At 38.0% G+C, this 18,835-nt stretch overlaps 1 protein-coding gene across 1 annotated transcript; it reads right to left on the reverse strand.

Annotated features, from left to right (window-relative positions):
* Nucleotides 1-708: 708 nt before the first annotated feature.
* LOC141692526 (signal peptidase complex subunit 2-like) lies at nt 709-4,848 on the reverse strand. The gene is made up of 5 exons (XM_074497396.1): nt 4,641-4,848; nt 4,361-4,507; nt 3,590-3,676; nt 1,073-1,215; nt 709-989 (listed from the first exon to the last, which is right to left on the reverse strand). Exons 1-5 carry the CDS (start codon nt 4,758-4,760, stop codon nt 893-895), a joined length of 594 nt encoding a protein of 197 aa, XP_074353497.1. The 5' UTR covers nt 4,761-4,848; the 3' UTR covers nt 709-892.
* Nucleotides 4,849-18,835: the final 13,987 nt, after the last annotated feature.

Below are 18,835 nucleotides of genomic sequence, written 5' to 3' on the forward strand. Positions count from 1 at the left end.
ACCCTAACTCAACAATTCTCACACTTGAAACCCATTGTATTTCATAACCAACACCCTAACTCTTTTACGGCTTGATAAAGCCATGACAAACATGAGTAGAATTTTATCAGCAACAATGATGTTCAAGACCTAAAGGTTAACTGCTAGACATACATAAAACACTGACCAAAACGTTGAATGCTATACATTTACATCAAACACTTGGAAGTTAAAATGACAAAAGTGGAGAAAAAGGATCATGTAGGTTAAGCAACTTGTAAGATGCTCAAATCTGATATGACATTATTGATATTTCAAAGATACTTGAAATACTACAACCAAATATGAAACTGTAGGTATTTCAAGCGGATGCGCAGTAATTTGCTTTATATAATCAATGTCATCATAAATATTCATATTAACTTATTTTGGCCTTCCAAAGTTGTTCTGCTTTAGGTTTAATTTAATGCTGCAAAAATATGAAACAGCATAAATAATGGGGCTGTTAAAAAGTTCACACTAGGCCACACAGCCAATGTGCATTGGAATTCACAATAAGCTATCATTAGCATCACCAAGAAGACAACAGTGGTCACTATCACCAAGAAGGTATTTTTGACGAGCTGAAGCCACCTGCAGATGTCGTCACAGGTTATACAGTTCATGTGCATTAAAAAAAGGGCAAGGACCATTTTAAAGTTGATTGCTAACATAATTTTGAGGAACAAAGACAGAAAAACGGTGACTTGTATCAATTTTAAGAAATAATGATCCAAGAGTTTCCATGTGAAATTCATCAAATCAAGTTTTAATGAGCATACACCAGTCTTTAAAGATTAATTACTCATTTACTCTAGCTCCGTCTTGTCTCTCTATCCTCCACTATCAGGTTCTATGGTCGGAATCTTGGGTTTCACTTGCCCTTTTTGGGTTCTTTTGCATAGTCATTTATTAGTCCCTCAACATCTTTCCAGAACAAACCCTCCACCAGAACTCCTTCCTTGGTGAACCTAAGTCAACAAAAGGGCACAATTCATAACCACCACAAGCAATTAATAAATTAAGTGAATGACAGTTTAGATAAAGAGCCAACCACTGGGTGACGCTTTTGGTGAACTCCACGGTTGGCCTTGCAGATATAGATTGGGGGTCAGCACTTGCTATGTTAAGAGTATACATATCAGAGAATCTTGGTAACTTGGATGAAACTATCAAGCCAGTGCTGTTAAAAGATCCCTGCATTAAAAAAGGCAGTTTATGTATGACTACAAATCATAATCAAGCCTTCTGAATCATCAAGCTTCGTAAGTACATTTGGTTGCACCCAGAACCACGCACTACAGCTGCTAGTGCTACTATAGTTAATATTTTTTATAATCATTATCAATTTCCTATTCGTATAGTTTTTTATTATTAAGGATACTGCATAATGCAAAAATATTTCTGGAAGTCTGTAAAACTAAAATTTTATAAGCTGTTCAAAAAAAACAATAAAGGTCAGGTATCTAAAACTTTTTTGATTATGCAATTCAGGTACAAACCAAAGAGACGTATACCAAAATACTTTATCGTTGTGATCTTAACTTCATACTTTTGAGCTTCCAAACTGACCAAGAAATCATAACAATAACCAAAGACTACACTACTAAATAACACATTAAACTTCTTCAATGTGAGTTGCATCTTTTAATGTCTGCTATTATGGTAAGTTTCTCCCACATGCCATTGACTACTGACAATAAAAACATCGCAAGTGTAAAATCTTGAGTATAAAACTATAAATGTCCAGAAAAGGACACTTCTTGCACCATAAATATTCCAACATAGTCAATTTTCACTTCAGATTCTATCAAGTGGCTGCATCATGGTCAAGTTAACTAGACATCAGAGCAGTATACTCTTTTCTATATTTTAAACATTTCATGAATTTAACTTTTTTTGCCAAAAAAAAAAAAAAAAAAAAAGTTAAATTCATGAAATGTTTCCTAATGAATTTAACTAATGAATACATTTCTTGAGAAAACACAGTTTAAGACTTTGAGTTAATATTCAAAAAAAAATTTGAGTATTCTAGCTAGAATCCATATATACTATATTTGTCAATCAACTAATTTATTATTTACTTTGTTATTAACACTGTTCAATGCTAGCTGATAGTACTACTTAAATTTGCATGTAACGGTTTCCTAATTTTGAGAAATTTATTGTGTTTTTTACATTTAATTGGCTTTAGCTGGTGTATTGCATGGTTTAATAGATCACTGGTTGACTGGTCGTTTACATGTACATATATTATATTCAACTTGTCCACCAGTCGGTCCATTGTCTTGTCTCACATTGACCTACTGATATCCATCTAGTACGTCAATTTAAGGCAAGATAATATGCCCTCCATCCCAAATTAGTTGTCCCTTTTGACTTTTACGCGTATTTTAAAGTGCCTTGACCGCATATCTCCGTTAATTATTTTTAAAATTTCTTTTTTGTGAATAAAAATTTAAATTAAAAAATAATCAAAGGAAGTATACGGTCAAGGCACCTTAAAATACGCGTAAAAGTCAAAAGGGACAACTAATTTAGGATGGAGGGAGTACCTGTTTTTATGGTAGTGGTATGAATGAAGAAAATAAGGGACAATAACTTCACAGCTTTGCTTCCAAATAGCCGACACATAATCATAGCCACTAACCAGTACTATCCAATAATCAATGACTAAGCTTGTAAGTTCTTTAAAAACTAATTCTTCAACTTAATAAATTGCAAGTTACTTGATAACTAACAAAATGCAACCCAAACAACAGAAATGTAAAAGAATTGCAAAAAAAATCTGTTGTACATTTCAGCATTTGCAGACAGGAGTCCTGGACTGCAAAGCCATACATACTGCAGGCTGACAGTAAAAACACATTCCTGCGGGCCAATATCTACTATAAATAAGGAACCCTATGTCTCCCTCTCCCAACAGTACATTAGGACAAGTGCCTACATGAACATAATGATCTCCATACATCATCAGACAAACTTTGTCATGGTCTTTTACACCCAATTGTGTCTTTCCTCAATCTTTAAGTTCGCGTGAATAATTCTATTTCCTAAAAGTGACTGGCATGTATTTTCCTGACTGTGGCATGCCCCCTACACCTACATTCAGGCACTCTACAAAATTTATAAGAGTCCCTTTTGACACAGCCAAGTTATTCTTGAAGAAGCCACAAAAAAGCAACTTGAAAGCACTTAAGTAAAAAAAGTTATAAACATCTTTATGCTTCATATAGACCAAATACACCCAGTATGTCCCACTTGGAATATATGTGTGGGGAATTTCAAGCTTAAATATACGACCAGTAAACTGTTAGAAGTGGAATATAATTTTTTTTTATAGCACAATTGTTCAAATAAAAGTATTAAAAATGGACTGATGAGACTACTGCAGTGCAGTGCAGTGCACTTTAATTTAAACTTCGTTTAAGGTTTTCCCTTTAACTTATAAATTAAAAAATGAATAAAATAATTACAGATAAAAAACAGTAAATGCCCTAATAATAAATACATAGAACAGAATTTCAAAGCCAGAATATCAAAAACCAAGAAGAAAGGATAAAAAACTTACTACAGGAGGATAGGTAAACAGAATTGCGTTCTTTTCCTTTGTGTATATGATCAGCTGCAAAATTGCATTGAAAACAACATATGTGTGCTTGGTCAAGGATTAAACAGAGCCCATATATACTTAAACTAAAAAAAAATTAAGCAATCCTTTTCACCTAAATGTGGTGCCAGATGAAAAAGGCAACAAGAAACAAAACAGTGTCAAAGCCCTATACTCGCAAAGCACCCTTCTGTAATGAGCGCTTATTACACAATTTGCCTAATAAAATGATAACTACATCTTTAGTAATTTATCATTGACCAAGTATTTTGAACAAACATCTTTCAGAAAACTGGATCCTAATAATTATCAAATGTACTTGAGCTACAGAAAAGGGCTAATCACAAATTGGGTTTTTCCTTATAATCACAAAATTTTAAACTTAACATAGAAGACAATAAAAAATGAGTACCAAATCTTCATTTCCTAACAAGTTGAGTCAAGTCTAATAAATCCTTGAATAAATAATTTCTTAATCTCGAAATTTGAACTAAAAACTTGTTTCACTTACTATAAGACAGGGGGTATCAAATATATATACAAATTTCCCAAAATCATGTCAATTATTATGAAATAAGCCTGGGCTCGAGATTTTACCTAAGAACTCATTTCATTTACAATAAAACACGGGGGATCAAACATACAAACACATTTCCCAAAATCATATCAAAATTATGCCTCAATTCCCCAGCAATTCTCTCATTAAAAAAAGTGAAGAAAAGGATATAACACGATACAACCGATGAGGAAATTCTTATTTTCCGGAAACTTCTTCTTGTAGAACTGAGCAAATAGCGCAATGACGATGATAATCAAGCCAATAAACAACCTAATGTTACTCATTCTCACATCTTCCGTGTATCCACGCCCAGTCACGATCTATAATAACACAACAACAAATTATCACAAAAAAACCTCATTAGATCTCAATTAAAAACACACAAGATGAGAGAGAGAGAGAGAGAGATTGGGAGGGGAAAGAGGGAGGGAGAGAGAGAAGGGGGGTTGTTACCTCAGAGGCAGATTCATCGAGGATGTGTTTGATGGAGTGGTGATCTAAGAGATTAGCTTTTTTGGGAGTTGGTTTCTTATCAGAAGATGTTGATTTGGTGGTGGTGGTGTTGGCAGCCATGATGAGAATAGTTAGGGTTTTGTCTGAATGGGGGAGAAGAAGACGAGAGAGTGAGTTTTTGACTCGGACGCGAGAAATGTTTATAGGCTGACTTGAGGCTTACTCGAGTTATTTGAATGTTTCGCTCACTGAGTTAGTGAGTTGGTTTCAATCGCTGAGTCATCATAATTCCTTTGTAACCGCTTATTTATTGGGGTGATGTTTAAAAATACCCATTTTTGGGATGTAATGACTAAAAATACCCATTTTTAAAATATATGGTTGAAAATACCGTTTTGGATACGCATCTTGTAATTGAGTAAGTGTAATACGCATTTGAGAATTGGGTATCTAAGAAAATAACTAAAGATACGCATTTGTAGTTTGGGTATTACCATTGATATACGCATTTGCCAAAAAAAAATTAAAAATAAATAAATTGGATACTCATTTGACAAATGCGTATCTATTACAAAACACGATACCCAAATGACAAATGCGTATCCAAAACGGTATTTTCACCCATCCACTTCCAAAATGGGTATTTTCAACCATTTGCTTCAAAAAATTGTTATTTTTAACATTCTTTCTATTTATTCTTAGCTTATTTATTTTTAGAGGTGCGAATAAATATAGTTATTCGTATCAAAATTTGGGATCAACTCGTTTAAATAAATTAGGCTCGGTTTATTTTTTTAAACGAATCAGTCTTGAACATGAAAATGAAAATGAGTTCGGATAAATAAACGAGCCGAGTCGAGCTTTTTCTGTGTTCAATTCTGACTCCGACTCGTTTAGTTCGGACTCGACAACTCGCATCGGATAAAGTTAATATGTATTACAAATAATAAATTATTAGTGATCACTTAAATATTTTTATTAGTACATTTATTCATTATTTATTGATAATTTAATTATTTTAGAATTTTTTATTTTTTAAATTTAGCACAGTTTTTTCGTATGTAAACTATCAAAGTGTTATAATGACACCTTCATCTCCAATTTTCCATATTTCATAAACACCATTAAATAACTTGTAATTTACATAAACTGTATTTAAGTAAAACAATAAAACATAATAAAATTTTCACATCGCCATTTTTAAAATTAATGTACGATTTATAAAGTTACGAATGTCTAATTAAAAATAAATTTGAATATATTATTAAAAGTCGTCTTAAAAAATAAAATGATATAGATTGTGAAACAAGTGTATAGTATGAGTTGTTATGGATAAAAAGCTAAGGTTATTATTTGCTGTATTTATTACTAAGATTCGGGAGCTCAAGGCCTTTAATGGCTGCTCTCGTGCTTCGTGACTCAATCTGCCTTTACGAGATGCCTACGTATCTCTGTGAATTAGAGAATCAAGCCAAAAAACGTAGTTCTGATTTGTGGGGTGAGGCCCCTTATATAGATGTTGGTGGTCCTTGAATTGGACTTGGTATAGGAGACTTGGTGGGCAAGTCTCATAATTAGAATGGACTTTGGAGTCCTAGATAGTAGGAAACTGATTCCTTATCCTTTTAGGTCCCCTTGAGGATAATCTATAAGGATTTATATCCTTATCAGGACTCTTCTCAATAGCTGATTTTTCCCTTATTAATTAATTACGAAATTAATTAATAATCAGGGCTTTTGGGCCTCTTTTATTCCATCAGACCTGATCTGGTCCATCAGGCTTAACCTTTCTGGTCTGAATATCATACATCTTCTTATTGGGCCTATCAGCCCATTAATTATAAAATCAGGACTTATTTATCCCTATCATTTGCCCCCCAACTTTTGGGAAACATTGATTAGGTTTCGCAGAAGTTAAATCTATTCGTTCCCTTTCAGGGTTTCGTCTTTGCGTAAAGTGTGGAGCGACCTACACATTTACAATGAATCTTCCTTTTGTTCAGAAATTATCTTAATTTCCAGGAATTTTTCCCTAATTTTCTGGGATTTTCCCTAATTTTCTGGGATTTTTCCCTAATTTTCTGGGATTTTCCCTAATTTTCTGGGATTTATCCTTAATTTCTGGATTTTTTTCCCTAAATTTCTGGATTTTTCCCTTAATTTCTGGGATTTATCCTTAATTTCTGGATTTTTCCCTTAATTTCTGGGATTTATCCTTAATTTCTGGATTTTTTCCCTAAATTTCTGGGATTTATCCTTTAATTTTCTGGATTTATTCCTTATTTCTGAAAATATTAACATTTTTCAGAAATTATTTAAGGAATTTCCTTATTTTCTGGATTTTTTCCCTAATTTCTGGGATTTATCCTTTAATTTTCTGGATTTATTCCTTATTTCTGAAAATATTAACATTTTTCAGAAATTATTTAAGGAATTTCCTTATTTTTTCTGTAATTTTTCAGATTTTTTTTTTATATAAAAATTTCGACCAGGAATCCATTCGACCAGGATCCTGGTCGAATTAACCTTCAGATTGCCCTGGTCGACAGGGTTTCGGGCAGGATGCTTTCGATCAGGAATCCTGGTCGAATTTCGGCCAGGATTTCCTCCCTTCGGTCAGGATTCTATTTCGATCAGGATTTTCTTCTTTCGGTCAGGATTCAATTTCGATCAGAATTTTCGGTCAGGATCTCCATTTTTGACCGAATTAACCCCCTTTTGGTTGCCCAGGTCGACGCCAATTCGGGCTCGAGGATTTCGATCAGGAATTCTTCATTATTTCTGGTCGAATTAGTCCTGGTCCTGGTCGAATTAAGGCCGTTTTTTACCCCTGATCGACAGGGTTTCGACCTCAGGCCATTCGACCAGGATTTCTTCGTGTTTTCTGGTCGAACAGGTCAGGAATATATACATATTTATATATATATATTATTTATTTATTTATTTGCATACACTTGGATTTGGGCCCTTAACCCTGGGCTGAATTTGTTGGGCTGATCTTTGGGCTTATTTTTTCAACAGGGCTTTGGCTCATGGGCCTGATATAACCCCTTTTTTAAATATAGTGGGCCTTATCCCTGGGCCTCCAACTTCAATTATCTGGGCCCTTTTCTGGGCTTGTTTCTTATTGGGCATCTTTTCCACAGGCCTTGTTAATTGGGCCCCTAGTTCTGGGCTTTTCAAACATTTGGGCTTCCTTGGGGCCATTTTTTTACAGGCTTTTCAATTGGGCCCCTTGTTTTTCCTGGTTTTTTGAAGATAATACTCACATATATTTTCTTCCAGATTTTGGACCCTGGTGCAGGGCTTTGATTTGAATATTTGGGCCCTTATCTGGGCTTGATATTTTTTTTAGGCCCAATAATATTTAATTTCATTATTTTTCCTGATCTGGGCTTTTATTTTGGGTCAAACCTTTCACTGGGCTCTCTTCGGGTCAAACCTCTTACTGGGCTCTTATTTATAGGCTCCAAATTCTTCTGGGGTGTTTCTGGATCCTTCCAGATTCTTCAAAAAATCAAGTTTTCTTCTGATTTTTGCTAGAATTCTCTTGAATTTTCCAGGAATTTCCTGGATAATTCCAGAACCTTCTAAGTTTTGGGCCCAAATGGGCTTTTTAAGGCCCATTATCCCCCTTCCTTGGCTATATAAAGGTGGGGTGAGAGTTTGATTTCTCCACACCTCTCATTTCACCTCTCTACTCATTCTACAACTTCTCCTCATCCTTCCTCCAACTTTCTAACCTTTCCTCTCTCAAATCCCCTCCCTTAGTTTTCCAACCTCTCCTTCAGGCTTTTTCTAGCTTACTAATGGCTGACAAGAATTCTGAGAGGGCGGCAAAGATAGCCTCGGCTTCAAAACGAGGTAAGGATATCGATATTCGTTCTTCGTATATGTCTTTAATCGATATGATTAACACTAGGGGGGATGAATATCCCTCCACTGCACATCTCGACTCTTTTAATCATTGTAATACTTGGCACAACATAGACTTCAATAAACTAAATGCTCGTTATAACGTCCTTCCTCCTCTTAGATTAGTTCCAGTCTCTGGTGGTGATCGTACTTGCCACTGGAGACCCGATACTCTTTTCATTTACACAGATGCCCTTAATGCTGGGCTTAGGTTTCCTTTTCACCCCTTTATTCCTCATCTTTTGGCTGATTTACAAATCAACCCGTGTCAGCTTCCTCCAAACGCCTGGAGGAACATTCTATGTTTTATGGTCTGCTGTCTTAGGGAGGGCTTTCCTCTTTCTGTAGCTGTTTTTAGGAAAGTCTTTCAGTGTTACAATAGTTCTTCCAATATCTGCGGCTGGGTCTATGTCAAGCAAAGGCCCAAAAGCAAACATATCTTTAACAGTGCCTCTATTCCTGATAATAATCAAAATTGGAGGAATAGTTTCGTCGGGTTACGTTGGGAGAATGGTGACTGGGGCACACTTTTTCGATCTTCTTTTGGGAAGGTCAGTGATGGTAGCCTCAAATCCATTCACTTAACTCCTGAAGAAACTATTATTTATAATGGGCTTACTCAGGATGATGGCTCGACCACCAGCTGGACTCTCTTAGAGGAGTTTTCCCTGATTCATGTGGGACTATCCTCTGTTTCTCAACAGGGTATTTTTCTCCCCTTCTCAATTTTACTTCATTTCATGCATTATTAACTTCACTTATTTTGTCCTTTGCTTTGTTTCAGCTGCTTAGGAGATTAACGAGGACAATGTTCCTTTGGTTGAGGAAACAACTAGGATGAAGAAAGCTCGGCTCGCAGGCCTAGACACCCGGGGAAAGGCCACGGAGCCTTTCTTTTTGAAGAAGCACAAAGAGCCTATAGGGGAGGCCTCAACTGAAGGAGCTGGAGGCCATGGTACTCCTGTCACTGCTGCTGCCCCTACTGCTGCTGCCACAGGCGCCTTTCAGCCTCTCTGGGGATTCCGCCGAGGGGACACCGTAGTTGGTTCCACGAAACATGCTTGGGATTGGTCTTACCATAGCGTGACCCCCAAGGATTTTACTGATGTGGTGGCCACCCCTGATCTTGAGAGGATCAAGCTCATGGGAGCTCAGTCTCTGGCTTCGGTATGCCTTCTCTTTTTTGAACTTATTTTTCGTTCTTGTAGCATTTTCTTGCCTTATACTTTGTTAATTGCTTTGTTTCAGTCTAATGCCTATTTTCAAGGCGCTGTGAGGCAAGCCGAATCATGGAAGCGGGCTTCTGATAAGGCCGATAATGCTCTCAGGAGGCAACAGAAGAAGTACGCTACCCTGGAGAAGAAGCTCAAGCGCAAGGAGGAAGAACTCGGAGAGTCTAACGCCGAGCTGGTGGTACTTCGGGCGGAGAAGGATAAAGCTATAGACAACTATCTGGACTCGGAGGAGTTTGCCCAATCCATGAGGATTAGGGATGATTCAGTCTTTCCTGGGTTTTTTAGGACTGGTTGGGACACGGCCCTTGGGACCGTGAACGAGGCTTGTCCTGATATTAACCCGGCGGACTATATCTGCCCTGATGACGAGGCTTTGCTACAGAGGTTTCGTACCCGAGTAGTTGTCTCGGACCATGTTCCTCAGGATCCACTCCTTCCTCCTCCCGAGTCTTCTTCCAGACCTGCTGAGGACGACAGCTCTTCCTCCTCCTCCGAGACGACAGAGACATCCAGCGAGAGTGGAGAGGACGATGATATGGATGCCGAGGGTACTTCAGCTCCTTAGAGCTTTTTCAGCCCTGCGTGGCTTGTTTTTTTTATTTTCGAGACTTTATTTATCAAACTTTTGTAACATCTATCAGATCTATTTCATTTATCACCTTTTATGCTTGCATCCATGCATTTGATTTTTATTTGTTAGGCCACAAACATACTTTGAAGAACTCATGAATTTCATAAAATTGTCTGGGATTCGTCCCTTACACAAGTCTTAATAAACTTCGTAATAAAACTAAAACATATAAATCCTAAGCAAGCAAAGCTTCAAGGTGCTTTTCAACCTACTCGCCATCCTGATGAGTGAGAATCATATCCGGCTTCCCTACACATAGTAAACCTTCAGGTTTTGTGCATGCCAAGTTCTCGGGACTTCAAAACCATCCATAGTCTCTAGCTTGTAGGTTCCTCTACCTTGAACACTCTTGACTCTGTACGGCCCTTCCCAATTCGGGGCAAGCTTCCCTTTTTGTCCTACACCAGATGCTTCTATCTTCCTCAAGATTAGATCGCCTTGTTTAAAAAACCTTTCTTTAACCCTTAGGTTGTAGTAGAATGAAGCTTTTTTCTGATATTCTACTATCTTTGCATGTGCTTTATCTCGCACTTCATCAATTAAATCCAGGGCTAATCTCTGCCCTTCCTCATTTTCTTTCTCATCGAAAGCCTGAATCCTTGGAGAGGAATGTGATATCTCCACGGGAACTACTGCTTCCGCCCCATATGCCAACATGAAAGGAGTTGCATCTGTCGTGACTCTACAAGTAGTCCTGTAGGCCCATAATATTGGAAGTATCTCATCTACCCAATTATTTCTTGACTTCTCGATCCTCTTCTTTAGTCCATCCAGGATTATCCGATTTGCTACCTCTGCTTGTCCATTGGCTTGCGGGTGAGCCACAGAGGTGAATCGTAACTCAATTTCATTTTCTTCACAATACTTCTTGAATTCCTCATTGTTGAATTGTGTTCCATTGTCAGTGACAAGGATACGGGGAATTCCATATCGGCACATAATGTTTTCCCACAGGAATTGTGCAACCTGCTTAGTAGTGATTTTGGCCAAGGGTTTGGCTTCGATCCACTTGGTGAAATAATCAATGGCTACAATCAGAAATTTCCTTTGTGCCGTGGCCATAGGAAAAGGCCCTAGAATATCCATCCCCCACATGGCAAAGGGAATAGGCGAGTTGATAGAGGTCAGCATCTCAGGGGGTTGTCTAACAATTGGTGCATGCTTCTGACAGCGGTCACACTTCTTTACATATTCTTTGGCATCAGCCATCATTTCTGGCCAATAGAAGCCTAAACGAGTTATCTTATGAGCCAAGGCCCTGCCCCCCAAGTGTTGTCCACAAATACCTTCATGCACTTCTTCAAGAGCCAAGCGTGCCTCATCGGGCCTGAGACACCTCAAGTAGGGAACCACGAAAGATCTTTTGTAAAGAATCCCATCTATCAAAGAGTATCTTAGTGCCCGAACAGTTAACTTCCGTGCTTCAGTTGCATCACTTGGCAACCAACCGGTCTGAATGTGAGCCTTGATGGGATCAATCCATGACGTCCCCAAGCCTATGGGAGCCACTAGCTTAACATCTATGCTCCGTGTCTTCAAAACACGGAAGTACACACTTCCTGAACTTTCTTCAATCTCAGACGAAGCGAACTTTGATAGCGCATCTGCCTTAACATTTTCTTCCCTTGGAATGTGTTCAACATGGCATTCATTAAATTGGGTCATCACAGCCCTTACTAGGCGGACATACTTAGCCATCGTATCATCCCTTGCCTCAAATTCTCCCTTTACCTGGGATATGATCAGCTTCGAGTCTCCACGGACCTTTAAGTTTTTGACTCTAAGTGTCCCAGCTAGACCAAGGCCAGCTATCAGGGCTTCATACTCTGCCTCATTGTTTGTGGTTGGAAAATCTAACTTCATAGCATACTCAATTAAGAACCCATCAGGGCTTTGCAAAACCAACCCTGCTCCACTGGAATTTGTTTTTGATGCTCCATCAAAATAGAGAACCCAATATTCTTTCTCCTTGTCATTCTTCTCCCTGTCCCCATTGTCGACTCTCTTGTCTTGAGGTATGGTATCTTCCTGCCCCCCGACTTCTTGGTTGGGTATGGTACATTCCACCACGAAGTCAGCTAGTGCCTGGGCTTTTATGGCCGTACGTGGCTTATACTTGAGATCGAACTCTCCCAACTCTATTGCCCACTTAATCAGTCTCCCACTTGCCTTGGGACTGTGAATGATATTTCTCAGTGGCTGATTTGTTAGCACTTCAATTTGGTGAGCTTGAAAATAAGGACACAGCTTTCTTGAAGCCATTACCAAGGCTAAAGCGAATTTCTCAATGGCTGAATAATTCAACTCAGCACCATGCAAAATTTTGCTGACATAGTATACGGGTTTCTGGACTTTCAGTTCCTCCTTAACCAACACCGCGCTCAAGGCGCTTTCTGAAACAGCCAAGTACAAGAATAAAACTTCACTCAGAACTGGCTTGGCCAACAACGGGGCCTGGCCCATATACTTCTTTAACTCTTCAAATGCCTTCTGATTTTCCTCACTCCATACAAAGTCTTTAATGTTCTTTAATGACTTGAAGAATGACAAGCACTTGTCTCCTGACTTGGAGATGAATCGTCCTAGCGCAGCAACCCTTCCTGTGAGTTTCTGAACATCCTTGACAATTTTTGGGGGTTCCATGTCCAGGATTGCCTTTATTTTATCGGGGTTAGCCTCAATTCCCCTCTTTGAGACCATCAATCCCAAGAATTTTCCAGATCCTACTCCGAAAGCACACTTCGTAGGATTCAACATCATCTTGTGGTACCTCAGGACCTCAAAAGCTTCCCTCAAATGGGTTATATGATCAGTCTTTACTAGACTCTTGACTAGCATGTCATCAACATAGACTTCCATAGTCTTCCCAATAAGATCCTTAAAAATTTTATTCACCAACCTCTGATAGGTGGCTCCTGCATTCTTGAGACCAAACGCCATAACAAGATAACAATAAACACCAAAGTCAGTGATAAATGATACCTTTGGAATGTCATTCTTGTGCATTTTGATCTGGTTGTATCCGCTAAACCCATCCATGAAACTCAGCATCTCATGTCCAGCGGTGGCATCAATCAAAGTATCAATTCTAGGCAGCGGAAAACAGTCTTTGGGGCATGCATCATTCAGATCGGTGAAGTCTATACACATCCTCCACTTTCTTCTCCAATCCCGTTTCGGGTGGGAAACTTCATGACTGAGTGGTAGGAAGAGGGAACTGCCTTGAAGGCATGTATCCCTGTTCTTCCCATGATAGCATTATAAGTCGAACTAGCCTTTACCACCACGAAATCCAGCATCTGCGTTGCTTGCCTTGGCTCCGTACCTATGGTGGTTGGCAATTTGATTATCCCTTCCACAGGACATTCTACTCCAGCAAATCCATATATCGGCATGTCGGTTGGTGTTAACTGGGAGTCGTTATACCCCATCCTTAGAAAGGTGTCGTGGAGCAAGATATCCACAGAAGCACCATTATCCACAAGGACCCTCTTAACCGGGCTATTTCCTATTATTGGTGTTATGACCAGCGGGTCGTCATGGGGAAACTTCACACCCTCTAGGTCGGAATCATCAAAAGCCAATGTTACTTCTGTCCTGGCCCTCTTCGGGGCTTTTCCAACAATATGCATAACCTCTCTAGTATATGCCTTTCTGGAATTTTTGGACAATCCAGCAGCAGTTGGACCTCCAAAGATCGTGTTTATCACAGGCCCTCGAGGTCTCGGCCCTCCATAAATGGTGTTTATAACTGGTCCTCTAGGCTGGGGGTTTCGCCCCTGATCGTCTTGGTCCCTCCTACGATCTTCAAAGTTCTTCCTTCCATTATTATTTATGTCCCCTCCATCTCCAGTATACTTGTTCAATCTTCCTTTTCGAATCAAAAACTCAATTTCATCTTTCAATTGCCTACACTCATCGGTGTCATGGCCAACATCTTTGTGAAACCTGCAATACTTGCCCTTATCTAGCTTGGCGGGATCAGCCTTCAAGGGCTTAGGCCAGCGAATATCTCTGTCTTTCTCAATCTCCATCAAAATCTGACTTCTGGGAGCATTCAGCTTAGCGTATTCAGTGAACTTTTGCCCAGGTCCTCCCTTCTTGGGGGTTGAATCAGGGTTTTGTTCGGTTCTAGGATATTTGTCCTTAGCGATATACTCCAAATCAGTTTTTCGTTTCTTGCCTCCAGTGGGCTCATTACTTACTACGGTCTTCCTCATACTTTCTTCAACCTTGATATACTTCCCTGCCCTCTCTTGGAGCTGCAACATGCTCTCAGGGGGTCGTTTGGCCAAAGACATCTTGAAAAACTCATCCCTAGTTCCTTGTTGCAGTGCTATCATGGCTACCTTATCATCAAGGTCTGGGACTTTTAAAGCCTCCTTTGTAAAACGATTCAGGTAATCTCTTAAGGATTCCTTAGCTCCCTGCACAAGACTCATAAGAGATGCTGAACTTTTTTCATGGACTCTTCCACTGATGAATTGCTTAATAAAAGCCTGACTTAATTCTCTGAATGATCCAATAGAATTTGGGGGTAGGCGACTGTACCATCTTTGAGCCATACCCGACAGGGTTTGAGGGAAGGCCCGACATTTTATAGCATCATTCACGGGTTGCAGCAACAGTGCATTAGAGAATGTCCTAATATGATTAGCGGGGTCTCCCGTGCCATCATAGGCTTTGATAGTGGGCATCTTGAATTTCCTTGAGATATGGACATTCATTATCTCTTCTGTGAAGGGTGGAGTTGGATCGTCAGGATCTCCAAGGGGAAGGAGATTGCTTGGATCAGTTCTTGGGACAGCAGCCCTTCTTCTTACCGGACCATCCAGGTCTATGATAGGAGGAGGATTTCTCCCCCTAGGAGGTATGTGGGGTCTGGTGGCTTGGTGAGCCTCCAAATCACGCCTCAGCCTTTGGATTTCAGCCTCATGAGCCCTGATTTTTTCCTGCACTTCTTGGGGATTCACCCCTGGGGTGCTTTGGGGGCGTTGCCTTCCATCGGCCATTGGCTCTTTTCCAGGTGGCCTCCTTCTCGGGGCCACTTCATCATCCGAAGATTCGGAGTCTCTCTCAGTGTATGGACCAGAAAATTCCCGATCCTCAGGGATAGGATCCAAACCTCGTATATAGGGGGGAGACCGCCCTCGTGCTTCACTTCGCCCAGCATATCCGCTTCCTCCAACCTCAGGGTGAAGGGGCATCCCATAAGGGGGGTTAGTAGTAACAACAGTTGAATATTCATACCCGACGGGTCGAGAATTCACAGGTATATGTACTTGTTGAACTTGAGGATTCGTACCTTGAATAGTCGGGGGAGTTGTCCCTTGTGGCTGAGGTTGAGTTGCCCCTGTCTGGGCTTCCCCCTGAGTAGATACATAAGTTGAATGGGGAGGAACCTCCACGGTTGATGAAATCACCTGGGTTGTCTCTGATGGTGTTCCTTCCTCTAGAGCTCCAATTGTTCTCCGTGTTCTCGCCATGGTTGTTGTTTTTCCCACAGACGGCGCCAAATGTTATGGATAAAAAGCTAAGGTTATTATTTGTTGTATTTATTACTAAGATTCGGGAGCTCAAGGCCTTTAATGGCTGCTCTCGTGCTTCGTGACTCAATCTGCCTTTACGAGATGCCTACGTATCTCTGTGAATTAGAGAATCAAGCCAAAAAACGTAGTTCTGATTTGTGGGGTGAGGCCCCTTATATAGATGTTGGTGGTCCTTGAATTGGACTTGGTATAGGAGACTTGGTGGGCAAGTCTCATAATTAGAATGGACTTTGGAGTCCTAGATAGTAGGAAACTGATTCCTTATCCTTTTAGGTCCCCTTGAGGATAATCTATAAGGATTTATATCCTTATCAGGACTCTTCTCAATAGCTGATTTTTCCCTTATTAATTAATTACGAAATTAATTAATAATCAGGGCTTTTGGGCCTCTTTTATTCCATCAGACCTGATCTGGTCCATCAGGCTTAACCTTTCTGGTCTGAATATCATACATCTTCTTATTGGGCCTATCAGCCCATTAATTATAAAATCAGGACTTATTTATCCCTATCATGAGTGTACGTGTATCATTCTAAAATAAGACTAGTAGTTGATCTCGATACAATTTGTAAAATTATAAATAATAATTTAAGATTATTCGATTGAAAAATATATGCAAACTATTGGTGCACAACTCGACTCGGCTCGAGTACGGCTCCCCTTGGTTGTTTGTGAACAAACTCGTGTTCGGCTCGTTTAGCTTGAACATTCCTTTTTGTTCGATTATTAAACTCGGCTCGACTTGTTTTAAAAAAATTAAGCTCGACTCGGTTCGGATAGAACTCGGCTCGCAACTATTCGTTTGCGGCTCTATTTATTTTTGTAATTAATTTATGATGGAAAATTTTGTGTTACCGAAATTATCACTTTAACATGAGGGAAAAAAATAATTTCAAGCTCATCCCGCATTACTCAACTAGTCGAAACATGTTTTTTGCGGACCAACCACCTCAAGGTCTTAGATTCAGTTATAGATGGATAAACAGATTTAAGTAGGGTTGATGACGTTAAACTGTTATAATAGCCCCCTTTTCGGGATTAATCGAGGTACGCGTAAGTTGACCCGAACACCTAACTAATTTTTTTTTAATAATAATAATTTCAAACGGTTATTTTGTTTTATCAAATAACTAGGGGAAACAATTGTCTTATAAAAATTTTACGTGTTTACAATCGACTTGTGAGAAATACGCTTCCACCAGCGACAATGTCTAGGAAATTGGAGCATGTACACTCGATTTTTCAATACTAGCATAATCATTCGTGCGAGTCAGAATCATTTTCTAATTTTTTTTGTACATCATATAATTATATTAGTAATATTCTTGATTATTTTTTTATTGGTAAATATTGTGTAACGTTTAAGATATATATCAAATACAAGTGGAGTGTTTATCGATATGTATGATTTTTAAGTAAGATATTAACAACGTACACAACGTTTCTAAAATAGCTATGTTTTTAATATAGTTCATTAATCAAATTACATATTTTGTTATTTGTGTCGTGTAATTTATATTTATTGAATGAATACAATCAGGTAGTCACTACACATTTAAAAGGAAAAAATTTGAAATAAATCTATAATATATTATCAGTCTGCTCATAAAAAGTAAAACAAAAATTAACACATATGTTTAATGCAGGGTCGAGCAAATTTTTGAATTTTGGTTAAATAAATCCCAAGTAATGAGATATTTTATTAATAAAGTCACTGCTAATTTACAACTACCTTACTTAATTTAAAAGTTTAATAATGCATAACTAAGGTCGTCAAAACCTGCAATCACAATATTCAACAAAACAAAATAGAATTTACACCATCGTTAACATAAGTTGATTTTTTGATGAAAAATGTTACAATTTTTTTTGAGATTCGACGTCTATGTTCATATTATGTCATTGCTAATGAATTAATTAAAGTTGATCTTATGTCCTTAGAGCAAGTCCAATAGCTTCCTTGTACATGCTGTTAAATCCAAATATAAGGAATAAGAAATAAAATTGCACTCCAAAGTGTGTCTTAGTGATTTCTTATAACACTAAAACAACTCTCTCATACCTTATCTTTAAGGAATCATAACTCATCACTTATATCATTTTTATCAATAAAAAATTGATTTCTCTCTTTTCTTTTTAGTTCTTTTTCTCTCTATTCGTTTCATACCTCATTCAAATTTATTATTATAATAATAATAAAGAATGAAGATAAGGATTATTGTCAGAGTTAAAATTCAAAATCATATCTTAAATCACTAAAAGTTAATATTTTATAATATTTATAAGGAACTTACAGGGATACTGTTGGACATGCTCTTAGTTTTAAAGCTATTGTACAAAGTTAATTTTATAAAATGTCATATAATTGTCAATTTTATAATTCATCAATTAAAATTGACATAATCCGCCTAATTTTTAACACATTGAAAAATCTCGGATTTAATTTGATATTCTCATTTTCACAACATAAAAACTTTTGTTATTTTCTTTTATTGTATCAATAAATCTGAATCCAACATTAACATTAATTTTTTTTAAAATTAGTAAAGATAAAGTCACATGAGCGCGTGTGTAAATTATTGTTTGTTATATTTTCGAGTAAATTATTTTGGTCTAGTTAATTTATATGCTAAATATCTTAGTTATGTATATGTGTAACCATTAGCAAATAAATTACTCAAATAAAATATATTTATAATTATTCAAAAAATCATAACTATCTAATAAATAAATTATAAATATTGATATAGTGTAGTCGTAGTAGCACTCACAATCAATCTATATCTAATTTTACTTAACCGGGTATCAATTATGGATGCGACATAAAAATAATTCATATACCCTAAAGACTAACTACTGATATTT

This window comes from Apium graveolens, chromosome 10 (assembly GCF_009905375.1).
Source record: "Apium graveolens cultivar Ventura chromosome 10, ASM990537v1, whole genome shotgun sequence".
NCBI lineage: Eukaryota > Viridiplantae > Streptophyta > Magnoliopsida > Apiales > Apiaceae > Apium > Apium graveolens.